Raw genomic sequence first — 18799 nt, forward strand, 5'->3', positions numbered from 1 at the left:
TAACTTACCCATTAACTAATTTGCTTTTGTATAGTCTAAATGTGTAATTCCATTATTATTTTAAACTTTTTTGTTTCAGATGGACATGGGATGATGGGAGGAATGCTGCAGCTGTTCCATGTTCCACAGCTATGGCAGATCCAAAATGATTATTTGGCCCAGGATATCACCCTAAATTAGGAGAAAATTAACAAAGACCTCCATGGGAGTGCCAAAGTTCAGAAACTTGAAATGGCACATCAAATATATTAATATTTTGCTAGACGGCCTTTTGGAGGGGGGGGGAGAGGCCATTTATTGTCCTGAAACAATGTACAAATAGTTTTTCTGCTGATGATTAACAATCACAACAGAAATCTCTGTCACTGCTTATTGTATTTGTTAATATACCAAAACAAGAAACCACTAATCTACATTTCTATAAGTGGAGAGAGTTTGGTCCAGGGTTTTCTGTTTCAGCTAAGAAATCTTCATTCATGTGCCTTCAAAAAGTCTCAGAGCTATCCTGTAAAAGTGGAAGATGTGCCAGTTTCTTCTTTTTTTAGTAGTAAATCATATTTCCTGCTACTCCTGCTTTCACAGAAACAAGTATCAGGCAATCCAAGCTTATAATTTTACTTGAACTTTGCATTATATAATTGGGGTGAAAATACTCATGGCTCTTTCCTTATGAGGTTAATTGATTTTCAATTTATGAAAAAGTATAACGGAATTTTTGTAAAGAATATGGTGGTGTAAAATGATGTCAAATCACAGCCAACTTACGGCAACCTCATGGGGTTTTCAAGGCAAGAGACTTTGAGAGGTGGTTTGCCATTGCCTGCCTCTGCATAGCAACCCTGGACTTCCTTGGTGGTCTCCAATCCAAATACTAACCAGAGCTAAACTCTGTGTAGCTTCCCAGATCTGATGCGATCAGGTTAGCATATACTTAGTTGGAAAACATTTCTAGGTTTTATTGTTTATGTATAGGGGCAGGGGTAGTTTTGTAGAAAAATAGGTGGTGGAGCTCATCCAGGGATTGTTATGCAACTGCACCTACTATTCAATAGACAAGGAGGTGGAACTCTCAGAAAGGTTAAGGAGCTGCGTGCCTGTGAGCTCCCACTGAATCCGAGGCCTGGGTTTGGTTTACTGATATAACTAAGATCAGCAGTAGCCAACCTGAGAAGGATAACTTATATAAACATAATACTGTACTTTATGAAAATGGAAATGTGTTATTGCTTGCAAAACTCATCTAATGTAAGGGTATCAGTTGTGTAATGTAATTAATACTAAACAGGATCCTTCCCCCTCCATGACACTAATACTCAGTCCTGTAGCTGTTTAGATGAATTTAGAATTAGGCTATAAATTAGCACTGGCTTCCAATGTTATACTGAATTCACTTCAGGGTGCTGGTTTTAACCTTTAAAGCCCTATATGGCCAGGGTCCTGCATACCTTAGGGACCACCTTTCCCCGTATATGCCCCAGCGAGCACTTCGGTCCAGGTCTCAAAACCTGTTGACAGTCCCCAGTGTCAGGGAAGATAGGCTTAAGTCAACTAGAGCCAGGCCTTCTCCGTGGCTGCACCTAGCTGGTGGAATGAGTTGCCAGAGGACGTTAGGGCTCTGCGAGAGCTCCCACAGTTCTGCAGGGCCTGTAAAATGGCATTCTTCCACCTTGCTTTTCCATAAGGACAACGTACAGCAATGGACTAGGCCCATAAATCGGAACTTAACATCATTCTGGACTTCCTACCACGCTATGGTGATCTGTGGTCCCTTGGAACATCTAATATCGACTATCCTTTTATACTGCTACCATCGAAATTTAATTGCATCAGGAATCATTGTACTAGCATCTATTGTTATATTGTTTTTAACTGATATTTTAATATTGTTTTTATGTTTTATGTATTATTGATGTTTTTATCTTGTTTGGTCATTTTTTTACCCTAACCTGTGAGCCGCCCTGAGCCTACCTTTGGTGGGGAGGGTGGGATATAAAATAAATAAATAAATATTCCTAAAAAGCGGTAGTAAACTGCTGGCACAGAGAAAAGAAAAATGTTGGCAAACTAAAATTACACCCTCTTAGGAATGAAGACATTCTTGTGTAACAAAAAAGGAAGCATGAAATCCTACAACCAAATTGCCATCCTAAGCAGAGTTATACCCTTCTAAGTTCATTAAAGTGAATGGGCTTAGAAGTGTGCAACTCTTCTCAGGATAGCACTGCCAGATAGTTATTCTTTAACGACAATGAATGTATGATTAGTGTTATGTTACAGTGGTCCTTTGTTAGGCCGTGGAGTGCAAATAACTGATATATTTGGATTTCATGGGAAATGAACATTTGTCACTTTTTAAATTAACAGCTCTCTTCATCCGGTACAGTTTGTTTCTATCTGAAATGTAAATGAAGCCTGAAAGCTAATACCCCTAGAAATGTCAACACATTTTTATGGATGCTCCTTAAAAATACCACAGGTAGAGGATTTTTTTAGTGAAACTTTGGATTCAGAAATGTTATGACACTTGGCAGGTGGCAGCTCGCACGGGTGAATCTGGTGTCAGGAGAAGAACTCAGGCTATGTCGAGATCAGCAAGCAAACGGAGAAGCCGGTTTTCATCCCTCTGGGGTCTGGACACTACTTCAAAGAAAAAGCAAGGGAGACCAAGCATTAATCAGGTAGCCCCTGGAAGGGAGACAGTTCTAAACTGGGTTGGCTGATCTGTCATCTGCTTTAGAAATGTCTGGGCAAAAACTACTTATCTGAAGCAAAGACCATAAACATGCAGAAAGTTTTAATATACAGGTTTTATAGGCTCAGAGCATTAAATTTCTCAGTTTGAGGAATAATTCATTCATATGAATGCCAGACTTCTTTCATAATAGTAGTTACCTACAATGCTCTTTTCAAACCAGTTATTCCACGTTAGATAATAGAAATATATTTTACGTGTTTACGTAGCACAAAATTTAGGGCAGGGAGAAATTTCTTAAAAGGAGATGATGTTCAAAATGTTGGGTGTTCCTACAAAGATTTAACTGCATTCTGTAAGCCTGAGAAGGATCCTGTCTTCAGCCATTGTTCTTATCCAAGAAGGTGGTGTGTTCCCCAGATTTCTAAGTATACTTTTTCTAAGAAAAGGAGACCACATTGGTGATTCAATAGCGGGAGGCTTCCATGGTTATCTATGCCTTCTCTCCTCTTCTGTCTGTTTTCAGGGCAGTAATGGTCAGTAATTTAAACTACATCTACCTAGGTTGTTCCATTCTTCTTCCTCTGCCTCAAGCTTTTAAACTAACTAAATACAGTGTTAATCCCATAATTACTGAAAGAGTTTCTTGATAAGATGAAAAATGATAGCATTCTCTTCGATCCACATGACCTGGTGCTATTTAATACATTTGAAACATGAAACTCTAAAACTGTATGGGGTTCCTGCGGTTCATCCTCTCTTCTTCCACACCAGACTTTCTGGGAGGAGGAAGTTGATTGGCTAGGGACTCCACTGCCTTGAGCTGCTCTAGCAAATTAAGAAGAAGCATTGTCTAGCGAGCTAATGCTACTTTTTTTACATAAAAACATGCGATGTTCAGTTACCTGTGCCATACACAAAGTAAGCATGGAAGACTGAAGATAGAAAAAAAATTGGAGATTGGTTTTAAATTGATACTTAGAAACTGAAGAATTCCTACCACCATTTAAATGTTCTATTCCATCTTGGGGTTCCTATAATGTATCCACTCTGAAGCCTCAATAATTGGATTGGGAGATTTTTTTTGGGGGGGGGAGGGACTATTTAATTTGGATGCTCTGCTGTAATTTCTCTGCAGATCTCTAAAATCAGAATTTTTAAACAATACAACTAAGTGTTATAGTTCTAGTTAAGTGGCTTAATGTGATGTATGAGTTTAGGTTGTTGTTAGTTTAGAAATACTTCTGTTAAACTTACTAAAGGAGTGGTTAGAATTTGACTAGCTCTCAGAAACTGCTTCTAAGCAGATTGATCTCCTACCAGAACTTTTCCAGTTCTCTTTATTCATCTCAATAGATCTTGGTTTATGTCAGGTTAGAAGTATCTTGTCTAAACTGACTAAATAATTAGTTGCATTTGGCTATTTTCCTAGCTAGAAAATAGTTCTATTCAATTGTAATTGATATGGTAATTTCCCTCTAAACACTGCATCACTTGTCCCATCAACACAAGATATTTCCAAATTTAGAATACATTTACATCATTCTGTTGTATTCTAAAATACCACTTTTTACCTTCTGCAGGTGTTTGGTGAAGGAGCTGATTCTGTGAAGAAATCTTTAGAAGGAATATTTGATGATACTATACCAGAAAACAAGGTAAAAAAGTGGTCATTGATTTGCACAAAAGATTCCAATCAGTTAATATTAGAATGAAGTCCATTCATTCCTTTATGACAAAGCAGAGATAAACAAAATCCTAAGAAGAAGAACAGGACATGACAGCAAAACTGTGCTAAGTATCAGGTTCTTTGACACAGAACCAAGCATGAGGAAGCTTCAAATGGCTCACTGCCCTTAGTACCACTGATATATGTACATAAGTACTTCAGGTTGCAACCTACTTATGGCAGTCCCAGACAGGCTCTTTCAAGACAAGTGAAAAGCAGAGGTGGTTTGCCATTGCCTTCCTATTCATAGTCTCCCTTGGTGCTCTTCCATCCAATACCAACTGCTTAGCTTCCAAGATCTGGCAAGATGAACATATGAAGCTGCCTTATACTGAATCAGACCTTTGGTCCTTCAAAGTCAGTATTGTCTTCTCAGATTGGCAGCAGCTCTCCAGGGTCTCAAGCTGAGGTTTTTCACACCTATTTGCCTGGACCCTTTTTTGGAGATGCCAGGGATTGAACCTGGGACCTTCTGCTTCCCAAGCAGATGCTCTACCACTGAGCCACCGTATCAAGGTGACTCAGGGCCTTGAGCCACCTTAGAGCATTATGCCAATTTGGAATCCTGGAGAAGTGACATTCCCACACTATCTTAAAAAACATTTAGCATAGGCTTCCCAAACCCCCTGCCCTGCCGGGGGACCCCTGGATTAGCAACCTCCTCCCCCGCTCTCCAAAAATCTGGAAGCGGGGGGGTGGGGTGGGAAACGGTGCCCCTGCCTCCCTCCCTCGCAGGCTTTAGGCTTCTCCCTTCCTCCGGGTCACAAAGACCCGCCCACTGCCGGCATGCTATTCGCTGCAGTCCAGCCTCCCTTCACGAGGTGCATGCTGGGACTCGTAGTCCTTGCATCCTCTACGGCTGCCACAGGCGTCTCCTCAGGGAGTCTGGCCGGCGGAGGGGGGGAGCTCCGCCCCCAGAGGACCATGTGCGTTTCTACCTCTGGAGGCTTCAGTTGCTGATTGAAAGGCTTCCTCTTGAAATGGGGTGTCTGTGTTACTTTGAAGAAGTTGGCAGCAACTCATGAGTAGAGAGGCCAATCCCCCTTCAGTGTTGCCAGAAATGGGGGGGGAGTCTGCTGAGTACTTCATTATTCTCTATGTGGAGATAGATTCTCATAGGGTATAATGGGGAATTGATCTGGAGGTTTTGGGGGCTCTGGGGGCGCTGTTTTTTGAGGTAGAGGCACCAAATTTTCAGTATAGTATCTAGTGGGAGATGACTGGCCTAGGGATTCCAGTGCTCCTGGGGAGGGGGAAGTATGGCAGTGGGAACAGACAGCAATACAAGGGAAGGGGATGGAGACCTGTTAGTGCTCGGCCTCCTTCCAGTCTGCGTCCCATCCCGAGGGTGACAGGTAGTAGGGTCAGGCCAGACCCGCCTCCGTCATTGGTGTTATGCAACGCCAGGTCCATTAATAACAAGACCTCTGTCCTTCGAGAGTTTTTACTCGAACAGGACATGGACCTGGCTTGCGTGACCGAAACCTGGGTACGAGAGGGCGATACTGTAGCCCTCTCACAAACAGCTCCCCCGGGCTATTCGGTCTTCCACCAATCACGGACTAGTGGGCAAGGGGGAGGAGTGGCACTCTTCGTACGAGAGGCTTACTCCTGTAGGGCGCTCCCAGCTCCAAAGATCGAGGGTATTGAATGTGTTGGTCTGGCGTGGGATGCTGGAGAGGGGTTGGCAATTTGGCTGGTGTACTGTTCGCCTAGCGCACCGGCCAACGCCTTACTGTCCCTGCTCGAGGCGGCGGCAGGCTGGGCGTTGGAGCACCCAAGGCTGGTGATCCTGGGTGACTTCAATGTCCATGCGGATGACCTGGCCTCTAGTCAGGCGACGGACCTAGTGTCATCCATGGCGACTCTAGGACTCTCTCAATTTGTAACATCCCCCACGCACCAGGCCGGGCACATGTTAGACGTGATCTTTGCGGCTGGGGTTGTGGTGGACGATATAACCACAGAAGCGGTGCCATGGTCGGACCACCGCGCCCTTAAGGCTCGTGTGAACGCTCCACCCCAAACCTGCTTAGGCGCCGAGCCTATTTTGGCTCGCCTGCAGAGCCAAATGGACCCGGAACGGTTCCAAATGGCTCTCCGGGATCCCTGGCCCTCTGGCGACTCCTTGGAGGCCCTGGTTGAGGTCTGGCATAGCCGACTCTCCAGGGCTATAGAAGAGATCGCATCCCGACGCTCTCTGTGACCCCGGACTAGGCTGGCGCCGTGGTATACCCCGGAATTACGCCAGCTGAAACAAGACCTCAGACGGCTAGAGAGGCAATGGCGGCGCACTCGAGATGAAGTGATCAGAGCATCTTATAGGAAATGCATGAGATCCTATGAGATGGCAGTCAAGGCCACAAAGAAAATGTACTTTGCGGCTAAGATTGCGTCTGCAAATTCGCGCCCGGCACAATTATTTAGGATAATTCGAACACTTACTACATTGCCACAGGGCAAACCAAATTCTAAGGAATTAGAGATAGGCTGTGAGGCTTTTGCGAAATATTTTGCAGATAAAGTCCAATCGCTCCGCTGCGACTGCCCTGCCATATTGGATTCAGTATGTATACTCGAGGCTCCGTGCCTGCCTTCCAGTTTGATCCTGGATCACTTCGACCCGCTCAGCTTGGAGGAAGTTGACAGAGTCCTCTCAGCTGCATGTGCAACAACTTGTGATCTTGATCCATGTCCCTCCTGGCTTATTAAAGCTTGCCTGGAGGAGTTAAGATGTCCTATACGGGACATCATAAATAGATCCCTTTCAGAGGGCCGCTTTCCTGACCCTCTGAAGGAGGCAGTGGTCCGCCCTCTCCTAAAAAAGGCTACATCAGACCCGACCGAATTGGCACACTACCGGCCAAATTTGCTCTTTTTGGGCAAAGTTATTGAGAGGGCTGTTGTGCTGCAGCTGCAGAGGTTTCTGGAGGACGCTTCCGCCTTAGATCCATTCCAGTCCGGCTTCCGCCCAGGACATGGGACGGAGACAGTCTTGGTCGCTCTCATGGACGATCTCCGGAGGCACCTGGATCGAGGCGGCGCGGCAGTTTTGCTGCTGTTGGACCTATCGGCTGCGTTCGATATGGTCGATCACCTGCTGCTGGCCCGCCGCCTTGCCGATGCAGGGATTCAGGGGTCAGCCTTACAGTGACTTTCCTCTTTCCTTGAGGGTCGAGGTCAAAGGGTGGCAATTGGAGGAGAGCTGTCCCAGAGACACTCACTTAATTGTGGGGTGCCGCAGGGAGCAGTTCTCTCTCCGATGCTATTCAACATCTTTATGCGCCCCCTTGCCCAGATCGCCCGGAGACATGGACTGGGTTGCCATCAGTACGCTGATGACACCCAGCTCTATCTATTGATGGGTTACCAGACTGACAATGCCCCGGAAAATCTGGACCAAGCGTTGCAAGCCGTGGCAGACTGGATTAAGCTGAGTGGGCTGAAACTGAATCCAGCGAAGACAGAGGTCCTTTGCCTGGGTTGCGGTGGCTTAGGGAATGGGGTCTCCCTCCCAGTTTTTGACGGGGCGCAACTGGTAGCAGTGCGCAGAGTTAAGAGCTTGGGAGTTCTACTGGAGCCTCCCTTGACAATGGAGGCCCAGATAGCAGCTACTGCCAAGTCCGCCTTTTTTCACCTTAGACGGGCAAGGCAGCTGGCCCCCTTCCTGGAACGTGGCGACCTGGCAACAGTGATCCATGCAACGGTCACCTCGAGGTTGGACTACTGTAATGCCCTCTACATGGGGCTGCCCCTGTACCGAACCCGGAAACTGCAGCTAGTGCAAAATGCAGCAGCCAGGCTGCTACTGGGACTGCCTCGGTGGGAACATGTGCAGTCTGGGTTGCGGGAGTTGCACTGGCTGCCAATTGTTTACCGGGTTCGTTACAAGGTGCTGGTCATTACCTTTAAAGCCCTATATGGTCGAGGACCTGCCTACTTTAGGGACAGCCTCTCTCCATACGTTCCCCAGAGAGCACTGCGATCAAGCTCAAAAAATCTTCTTGAAATCCCTGGGCCAAAAGAAACTAAATTAAAAGCTACCAGAGAATAGGCGTTCCCTACAAAGGCCCCCCAGTGGTGGAACCAATTGCCAGAAGAGGTGCGGGCCCTACGGGATCTTAACCAGTTCCGTAGGGCCTGCAAAACTGCCCTCTTCCGGCTAGCTTTTTAAGACAGAACTCTTGATAAGATCAATAATACCGAGCCATCTTATATGCCATTCGACTGTATTTTAATGTCTTACTGTTTTATTGGTTTTATTCTTTAAATTATTAATTGTATTATCTATTGTTTATTTGTATCATGGTTTCTACCATGTCCTGTTAGCCGCCCTGAGCCTGCCTAGGCAGGGAGGGCGGGGTATAAATAAAAGTTTATTATTATTATTATTATTATTAGTGACTCTCCCCAAAGTATCCTCCAAGTTTCAAAATGATTGGACCATGGGGTCTAGTTCTATGAGCCCCAAAAGAAGGTGCCCCTATCCTTCATTATTTACTATGGAAGGAAGACATTTAAAAAGGCGTGCGGTCCCTTTAAATGTGATAGCCAGAACTCCCTTGGAGTTCAATTTTACTTGTCACACCCTTGTTCCTGGCTCCGCCCTGATGTCTCCTGGCTCCACCCCCAAAGTCCCCAGATATTTCTTGAATTGGACTTGGCAACCCTAATTTAGCAGTAAGCAACGCACGGGAAAGATCAACAGTGAGCAGCGTTGAATGGGGATGTCTTTTTTGAAAATTTATGGAGCACCCTTTGCTGGAAGAGTGACAATCGAAGCAGGACTTTTCAAAGTCGGCAGCCTGCACATCGGGACTCCTTGCGGAAGAAATTTTATGAATTATGTTTTGTATTTTGTATATGCACTTTATTACATAGTAATTTGTCACGATAACGATTGAGTTGCATATATTGTTGTTCCTGTAGTGACTTCTCTCCTGTTGTTACATTATTCTTTGCTCACACTGCAGACATGCAAGTATCCTTGACTAAGTTGTTTGCTCATCCTGTCTTCCTTTTGGACTTCTTTGTTCTTTGCTAACTTCTCATTAAATAACTTCACAGGTTCAGTCCTAGTAACAGAAATATCTATGCTTAGTATTTGAATTTTAGCAGTCAAGAAAAGAAGGGGTTGGATCCCACAGTCTAAGGATGCAAGGATTGTGAATCTTTCTCACATTCCCCTCCTCTATAGTCCTTTCTGACCCCAGGAAAATTTATTCCCAGGGTTGTAATAGTAACAGAGATTAATAGTCACAAAGCTTCCATGATTCTGGGAGTAAACTTAGCTGAACTAGTAGTCACACAGGTGGGAAGGCTGTTGTGGGGAGGGGGAAGAGGACAAAATTATTCCTTCCTCTTCTGTCTGTGAGGACTGAGGAAGAGGACATGAGGAAGAGAAATGGTTGTTCTGTGTGTTTACTAAATACAAAAGTGGAGAACAGTGCAGGCCTTGGAAACAAAGAAGAAGATGATGATATTGGATTTATATCCCGCTCTCCACTCAGAAGAGTCTCAGAGCGGCTCACAATCTCCTTTACCTTCCTCCCTCACAACAGACACCCTCTTAGTTAGAAGGTATCACCATTCTGATGATATATTTTCAGCTTTCTCTTATAACCCAAATCTTTCCTTGCCATCTTTTAATTGCCATTTATGTCATCCTCATTGCTCCACACATGTGGAGAATTGGGTGTCTGTTTTGTAGCTGACAGGGGAAGGCAATGGCAAACCACCCCATAAAAAGTCTGCCATGGAAACATCATGTGACATCACCCTATGGGTCAGTAACGACTTGGTGTTTACATAGGGGGCTATCTTTACCTTTTTAAACTTTTGTCGATACATATAGCCTTCCTTTTCCACATTAGTGAGGGTCATGGCTCAGTGGTAGAGCATCTCCTTAGCATTCAGAAGGTCCAAGGTTTAATCCACAGTGTCTCCAGCTTGAAAGGATCAGGCAGGTAATGTGAAAGATCTCAGTCTTGAGTCTCTGGAGAGCTGTTGCCAATCAGAGCAGACAATACTGATCTTGATAGACCAGTGGCCTAGCTGCATATGAGGCAGCTTCTGGGGTATGTGTTTCAACATGTATTCTGCTTAAAAAATTGGCTGCTGCTATCAGTTTGTGGACCATCTTACTCTGAATGTTTATTTCATGTCAAGGAACCTCTTTAACTTCATTACTCATATGAAACTTTCAGCAAGCACAACTTCCATCTCTTAGCTTTATTTCTTCTGCCCAAATTAGCCTGACTTTTATTTCAAAAGTACTGCTACATTTTTGCAATGGGAAGGTATTTTGTTATTATTTTGTTCTCAGCTTCCACTAACATTTCTTGTACAGCAGTGTTACTTTACCAATTACCTCAGTGATGTGGCAATAGGATAAGTAACTGCAAACAATAAGGAAAACATTAGTACTTTAATTATAAGTGAGGAAGTATTTCAGACAAACCACTACTAGTTTGAGGTGATTATATAACATGAAAGCACACTACTTTCTGTATGTGATCAGCTTCAATGTAGGGTCTGTTTTGCCAGTTATGATTATATCCTGCTAATGCCTCTAATTCCCTAAAGAAAACTTTTCTACATAGCATTCATATGTAATGAGAATTTCACTTGCTAGAAACATTATGCCTCAGGGTCCAACTTAAATCTACAAAATCAAAAGGATAGTTTAAATGAATATTGAGGTTCACAGGTTGGTATTACCAAATATAAGTCAGCTGAATCTATGGGGACTGTCACCATCTTTTTCTTTTGTCATCTCTGGTAGAAGACTTTTTAAACTTAAAGCTGAGAATAGTGTTATTGTCTTGGGTTTATGGTTGATCGTGGTCTTCTTTTGGTACATATTGTCCCTGTTCTTAAGTTACATGGTCAGTCCAATGATGATTCAGGTTTCTCCTACTGCACCGTGAGGGTGAACAGAGATCGGAAGTTGGGTAGACTTGGCCACTGACAATTCTTATGGCTCTGAATTCAGTCTTAAAACAATCAGTTCTCACCCATAAGATAAACTTGTGGTTTAAGTGCATGGGAAACAATGGCATGTTTAGTATCTCTGTAGTTAACTGAGAAATGGATGGGACCTATATGACCTAAAGTGTTTCAAAAATTGTATCTTTGTATTCAGAGAGAGAAAGAAGTGACACTGACTGCTGTCCATTCGCATAATCCTGACTCAGACATCTGGGTGCATGAATACTTCACACCATCCTGGTATTGTCTACCAAATAACCAATCAGCTTTGACTGTAATCCACCCTGGAGACACAACAAGGGATATCCTGGAAATGATTTGCAAGGTAACAACAGCAGCACCCTGCCACTCCCCCCCCCAAAAAAAAGCACCCAAAAAGTTTTAACAGGCAAGGCCTTCTTGCATTGTATGATTATTTGAAATTGTAATGATACTTATTTTGCTTTTGTTTCAAAGTGCTGGGGTTTAGTTTTACCTAAAATGCACATATGGGCCAAACCTGAGGAATTTCCTACATTTGAAGGCAGGCAAAAATCTGTTAAAACCATATTAGAGTGGAGGATTTTTTACAGTACAATTCTCTGCAAAATTACTCCAGCCTAAAAACACTGAATTAATGGGCTTAGACTGGAGTAACATTTTTTGAACTGCAGTACCAGGTTTGTTTTATGAACCTTGAATTCTTCCCTACATCCTGTGATTATCCAAATGTTGACGTTTTTCAGCATTTACTTTTAGTTAGTGAATTGGACTTAGTTAAACTGAGCTACTGCGGGGGGGGGGGGATTATGTTTAGACCCCAATTTCAAGATTAGAACAGGATTAGAAAGCTAATAGTGCTCTCACAGATGACATTGGGACTCCTGAAGGCCCCATTCTGTGTATACTTCTGCTAAACTTAACCATATTTACTGCTGCAGCAGAACAAACTGAAAACAATGGTAGGCAGTGTCATGCAGTTGGGATGTGCTATATTTTTTAAACTTTTTGTTTGTTTGGGACTATCAGACCTGAAAAAATTTCAGGATTTCTGAAAAATCACAGATCTCAATGCTAGTGCAGACCTGAGAAGAAAAATACCATTTTTTTTTAAAGTCAACCCAGTCCTGGGGCTGCTCCTGCTTCAAGAGAAACCAGCACAAAGCTGAGCTAGCTGGTGGGGAACAGTCTGCATCCTGCATTTGGCTGCATTTGGCAAGTTAGAAAGGGCAACTTGATATACTGCAAAGAGTGAAAAAATAGCGTTAGCTAAGCTTTGAGTGACAGCAAGCCAATGTAGTTCCCAGAATGCCTAACATCCTGTCAAATATCCCTAGAACTAGGCACCTTGGAAGCTGCCAAAATAACATACAAAGCATTGGTAGCAGAACAAGAGAAATGAATGGAGACTGTTCTCTCTTCTTGTCTGTTCACTAGTCAGACCAGCTAAGCTGGGCTGTATGGTAAATGAAGGAAGAGTTCTTTGGCTCAGACATTGAGTGTAACCCACAGAAGAATTAAAGATGTGTGGAATGTTCAGATTGCAAGTGAACATTTCAATTCCATTTAGCTTGTATTCTAAGCATTGGTTGTATGAGTTTTAATGTCATATCTGCTTATTGTTGATTATAAGATTGTCTTCAACATTCATTTTAATAGGATTATGCTTTATAATATCTTTTTCAATACTGAGTGTTAAAAATCAGGCATTACATGTTAAATAAATGGAATAAATGTCTCCCCTTCCCCAATAATGGAATGTCGGGATGCCCTGATTGCAGCGTTCTTCAAGTGTTTCAGTGGCATGCCTCTTTGCATGTGCTCAACTGTCCCTCTGTTTAAGTTGGAACTCCTGCATGTAGAAGGAGCTGTGGACCAGGCTGAAAACAATCTCTCTTTTGACTTTGAGGGGTTTTCAGTCTTCGTTTGTTGCCTCCCCATTTTCTGGCCATGTCTGCTATCAATAATTGGTGGAAGTTCTGTTGAATGGATTTACGCTGGATCATGCTGGCCTAAACTACTATTTTTATTCCAACCTGGATAAGTATTCAAAGCTGTACTCATAGACACTTTGATAGCTAAATGGTGAATACTAAACAGGAGGCTGACAGAAAACCTCAGGTGTGCTATGGGTGTTGGCATATGTGTGCTGCTACATTGAATTAACACACACATCTGTATATATGTCAAATCCAGTTTGGTATTTTGGGAGATCTGAGCATTCAGACTGCATATCTGTGTAAGGGAGTGAATCTTCTTTCTGTAAATTTGTAATGTTTGAAATTTCCCCAACTATTGGATTAGATATAGAGAAGTGTGAACAAAAGCTTTCTTACTGCCTCCTTCCTGCTGTATCCCCTGAGAAACTGCTCTGGAGGAGCCCTCTGAAACAGCATGGCATGCTGACTTATTGAAGGGTAAATGCAGAAATTGCCAAACCCTCCTCATGCATAAGCAGAAGCGTTTTCCTCTCCTACAAGAGCCCCCTGGATTCTAGACACTGGGGCATGCATTCTTGATATTAACATTTTATTGCCTATTTTCACCAATGTATTAACCATGAAAGCTAGACCCAGTTAGCATCATGGTGTTATGTGTTCCCTGGGTGTTTACCAGTTGGGGATTGTAGGCAAAGCACTCTGGAAAATGTGAGAGAATCTGCAAAGTAAACAAACAGAACTATATCAGACAAAGAGAACTGCTTGTTGACTTGCAGCAAATTTAACTAATCATATGTTTTGCAAATGGTATTTTTAATTTCTTTATCATGGGAGAAGGAAAGCAAATTAAAAAGGTCTGAATTTTATAAGGTAAGATCATAATGGTGGCATAATTTTGAGTTAAAATTAGGAACTGTCATCTTTATTCCCAGTAATATAAACTAACTGACTAAATTGAAAAACTATAAAGAATTTGCATGCAACTTCTTTTTAGTGTTTAAATGATGTATTCAAAAATAGAACTTTGTGACTCTTAAAGAACAACCAATAATTGTCTAAAAGGTGTGAAGAAAGCATCTGTTTGGAGTAATTATAGCTTGTATTCATTGGAAAGTGAATTTCCATAGATCACTGACACTCTTGAAAAATGTGTAATTGTAACCAAGGAGAGATGACATTTAAAAAAGAGAGACACACAATAGGCAAAAATTATGACCTTAATAATAGTATTATTTTTAGGGCTTTTGCATAAGCAGCTGATAGACAATGTGCTTTTCCTTTCAGTTTAATGAAGAGAAATTCCTAAATGCATTCTGCTTCTTTTTAGAAATTGAACCATATATGAGTTAGTACGAACCATATATGAGTTAGTACGAAGTTGGACATTTAACTACTTTAACTTCATGACTTAGCTGCTTTGTTCAGGCTGTGATTCTGTCTTTTCCTTTCTAAATTATCATCCTAAGAAAATACTAATGGTTACATTCTTTTCTGTAACAGTTAATGATCTCTTTCTTCTGTCTCTCTTGTATTCAGCTCATTCTTTTTCCTTTAACTCTCTGATCCACATCATTTTCCATCAGTTTGCCATCTGTCATCTGAGAACCAGTCCAGTTCTGGTATAGTAAACATTTCAAGCTCTACATTTCATGTAAACGTCTTCATGCTCTAGATGTTGTTATTAATACTGCCTGTGACTAAATCTGACTTTGACAACGGTAATTTCAAAACACTAGGTTCCTGAGGTAGCTGTCTGTCTCTAGTCATACACTGCATGTTGGGCCAGATCTTGCGCAGTTGGGCCATCTCTAATGGGGTCTTCGTTAAAGTGTGTTTGGCCTGCAGAAGGCTTTGGATCTAGTTTCTGGCACTTCCACTTTAAAAGATCTGTGGTTACAGATGTTGGAAAAGGTGGCCCAAACTTTGAGATGTTGGCAAGGACATTTCTCTGCCTAAGATCCTGAACATCTAAGGATCTGCTGTCAGAGTGAATAGCAGCTGCCCTAAGGGGACTATATTAGTACAAGGTATATAGTTTTAGCAGAGGGAAGGGCAACAGATCAGTGGCAAAGCTTTTTGTGCAAAAGTTTCCACATTTGATCATTGGCACTTCTAGTTAAATGCATATTGGGCAGCGGCTGTTTGGAAGCACCCCCCTGTGTCTGAAGCTCTAGAGCAGGGGTGGCCAACAGTAGCTCTCCAGATGTTTTTTTGCCTACAACTCCCATCAGCCCCAGCCAGCATGGCCAATGACTGGGGCTGATGGAAGTTGTAGGCAAAAACATCTGGAGAGCTACCATTGGCCACCTCTGCTCTAGAGGACAGCAGTCAGTCAAAGACAGTGCTGAGATGGATGAACCAATAGTCTGACTCATTAAAAAGCAGTTTCATATGTTCATGTCTTAATAATGAATCTACTGCTCTCAACATTAAAGAAAACATATTCTGGGGTACCCAGGTTTCGTTTTTTAATGGCCCTGTTCCTGTGGGACTCAGGAAGGACCTTGTTAAGAGATGATCTTTCAGAGGTCTCTTTTCTGCTAGGAAACTATGACCTTTCTTCCAAGATAAAGAACACATCCAAGATTTGCTGTTCATCAATGTGTAGGCACTACTGTTTGTAATAGCCTGATGCTGCCCAGGCACCAGTCTCTGTGGGTTCTCTAATATGTCAGATTATATTTTACTGACATGCCTTTAAGTTATTGCTTCCATCTGACAGCTCTGAAGTTAACTGAGCTATGGAATGTACATGGGGTTTCTGCTGAATGTTGACTGACAGAAAGAGGTTGTTGGAAAGAGGCTAGTGGGTCATCTTTTCCATTCACATGGTTTTATTTCTCTGCTTTTCTGTTGGCTTGTCAAATTTAATTTTTAAATGTTTCCCAGCAGCCTATTGTTGAGTCTTTTCTTCACTGATATATGTTGCATCTAACTTGGCTCCAGATTTTAACAATGAAAGTAGTTCAGATTCAGTTGTGGCCTATAATTTCTTTTTCTTTTTTTTTTTTCAAAATTAGAAATTACAAATAAAATTATGCTAAGATTTATTTATTTAGATGTAGAAGGCCTCATTGAAACTGGTTTTAATTCAGTGCCATTGTATCTGACTTGGCTTAGAGTGTAATTTGCCACAGGCCTGGGGCAAGTAATAATTGTCCTCAGAAGAGTAGATGATTGGCAGCACTCATTTGCCCCCTTTCCCCTGCTGTGCTTTTATTAGAAGCCAACACTGTGTTACAACAACTACTAATGTGTTATTATTGCATACATATATACAATACCCTTAGTATACAGTACAAACAATGAAGAGTACATTCAAAGTTATTGCAGTATCTCAAATAGTCCAATTTTTCCAGTTTAATGTATCCAGGCCTCAGATTCAGTGGGAGCTCACAGGAGCACAGCTCCTGGGCCTTTCTGAGAGTTCCACCTCCTTATCCATTTAATAGTATTGCAGCTGCATAACAATCCCTAGATGAGCTCCACCACCTATTCTTCTACAAAGCAACCCCTGAATGTATCCATATCAAAAAAATCACCAACTTTCTACAGTTCCATAAGTACAATGCCACCAATCCAGTACAAAGTGCATTCAGGTTTGATGAGTCTTCTTGGTGCGGAAAAGTGACTACATGCATCCCAAGTAAATCATGATGTTTCAATTCAATTCTTCTTCACGGTCGCAGAAGAAAAATTTGCCTATGGAAGTTGATGACAACTAGTTTGCATGTAAATTATATTTTTGAGTATTGGTTCCAGTTAAAGTTCATATTTCCGTAACCATGAAGAAGAATTGGATTGAAACATGCTGATTTCCTTGGGATGCATATAGTCGCTTATCCCACAAGGAAGCCTCATCAATCCAGTACAAACATAACTCATCTACCTTAGTGATGTTTGTACTGGATTGGTGTCATTGTACTTATAGAACTGTGGAACGTTGGTGATTTTTGAATATCTTGGATTTGGAAGAATTGAACTGATTGAGATATTGCAGTTACTTTGTAAGTATTCTATGATGTCTGTATTGCATACTAAGGGTACTGTTGTATATAGAAGAAGAAGAAGATGAAGATATTGGATTTATATCCCGCCCTCCACTCCAAAGAGTCTCAGAGCGGCTCACAATCTCCTTTACCTTCCTACCCCACAACAGAAACCCTGTGAGGTGGGTGGGGCTGGAGAAGGCTCTCACAGCAGCTGCCCTTTCAAGGACAACCTCTGCCAGAGCAATGGCTGACCCAAGGCCATGCTAGCAGGTTCAAGTGGAGGAGTGGGGAATCAAACCCGGTTCTCCCAGATAAGAGTCCACACACTTAACCACTACACTAAACTGGCTCTCCTATATGCAATAATAACACAGTAGTAGTTGTTGTAACATGCAGCCCTGTGGCACAGAGTGGTAAAGCTTCAGTACTGTAGTCCCAAGCTCTCTGCTCACGAACTGAGTTTGATCTCAGTGGAAGCTGGCTTCAGGTAGCCGGCTCAAGGTTGACTCAGCCTTCCATTCTTCTGAGGTCAGTAAAATAAGTACTCACCTTGCTGGGGGGGAAGTGTAGATGACTGGGGAAGGCAATGGCAAACCATCCCGTTAAAAGTCTGCCATGAAAACGTTGTGATGCGACGTCACCCCAGAGTCGAAAACGACTGGTGCTTGCACAGGAGACTACCTTTAGTTGTTGTAACACAGTATCGGCTCCTGTTTTGATTCATACTATATACACTGTGGTCCCCCAATTTTTGTTGCGATGCTTTTATTAAATTTATTTATTACATTGCAGGGTTCCTGCCTTTTTAAGTCTGGCAGACTCCAAGCCCTCTAGTCTTATGCCAACCCCATGCTATCCTAGTTGACTTTTCTAACCCTTTAAAGCCATAACAAGCAACTGGGATGAATCCTTTTCACACTGAAGCTTTCTACTGTGCTGGGTTTTATTTTCTTGTAAGCTAGAGAGCCCTGTGTCGCAGAGTGGTGAAGCTGCAGTACTGCAGTCCTAAGCTCTGCTCATGACCTGAGTTTGATCCCGGCGGAAGCTGGGTTCAAGTAGCTGGCTTGAGGTTGACTCAGCCTTCCATCCTTCCGAGGTCGGTCAAATGAGTATCCAGCGTGCTGGGGGGAAAGTGTAGATGACTGGGGAAGACAATGGCAAACCACCCCGTAAAAAGTCTGCCGTGAAAACATTGTGAAAGCAACATCACCCCAGAGTCAAAAACAACTGGTGCTTGCACAGGGGACTACATTTTAAGGAAGGTTAGGAGAGAGGGCTATAATGGGCCAGTAGTTCAAGGCTTTTGTTGTTTACATTTTGGAAAAAACTATTTGAGGTGGAGGGAGAATGGATGGGAAAATGGAAGGAAAGTCAGAAAGAAACAAGATAGCTTAGCCTTCATTAATTATTTGCAGGGTTGGGAAGAGATTCATATTTGTTTCCTGTGTTTTTTGCTATTTATATTCTGTAATCATGA

General features: G+C 42.6%; 1 protein-coding gene across 3 annotated transcripts in view; it reads left to right on the plus strand.

Annotated features, from left to right (window-relative positions):
• TIAM1 (TIAM Rac1 associated GEF 1) overlaps positions 1-18799 on the plus strand; it is a 338703-nt gene that overhangs the window by 198107 nt on the left and 121797 nt on the right. For all 3 annotated transcript variants that reach the window (XM_060234342.1, XM_060234345.1, XM_060234346.1), the window contains 3 exons: positions 2532-2678; positions 4276-4350; positions 11566-11736. In XM_060234342.1, the coding sequence (XP_060090325.1) occupies positions 2532-2678; positions 4276-4350; positions 11566-11736 (393 nt within the window). The remainder of the gene's footprint in view (positions 1-2531; positions 2679-4275; positions 4351-11565; positions 11737-18799) is intronic.

This window comes from Heteronotia binoei, chromosome 3 (genome assembly GCF_032191835.1).
Source record: "Heteronotia binoei isolate CCM8104 ecotype False Entrance Well chromosome 3, APGP_CSIRO_Hbin_v1, whole genome shotgun sequence".
NCBI lineage: Eukaryota > Metazoa > Chordata > Lepidosauria > Squamata > Gekkonidae > Heteronotia > Heteronotia binoei.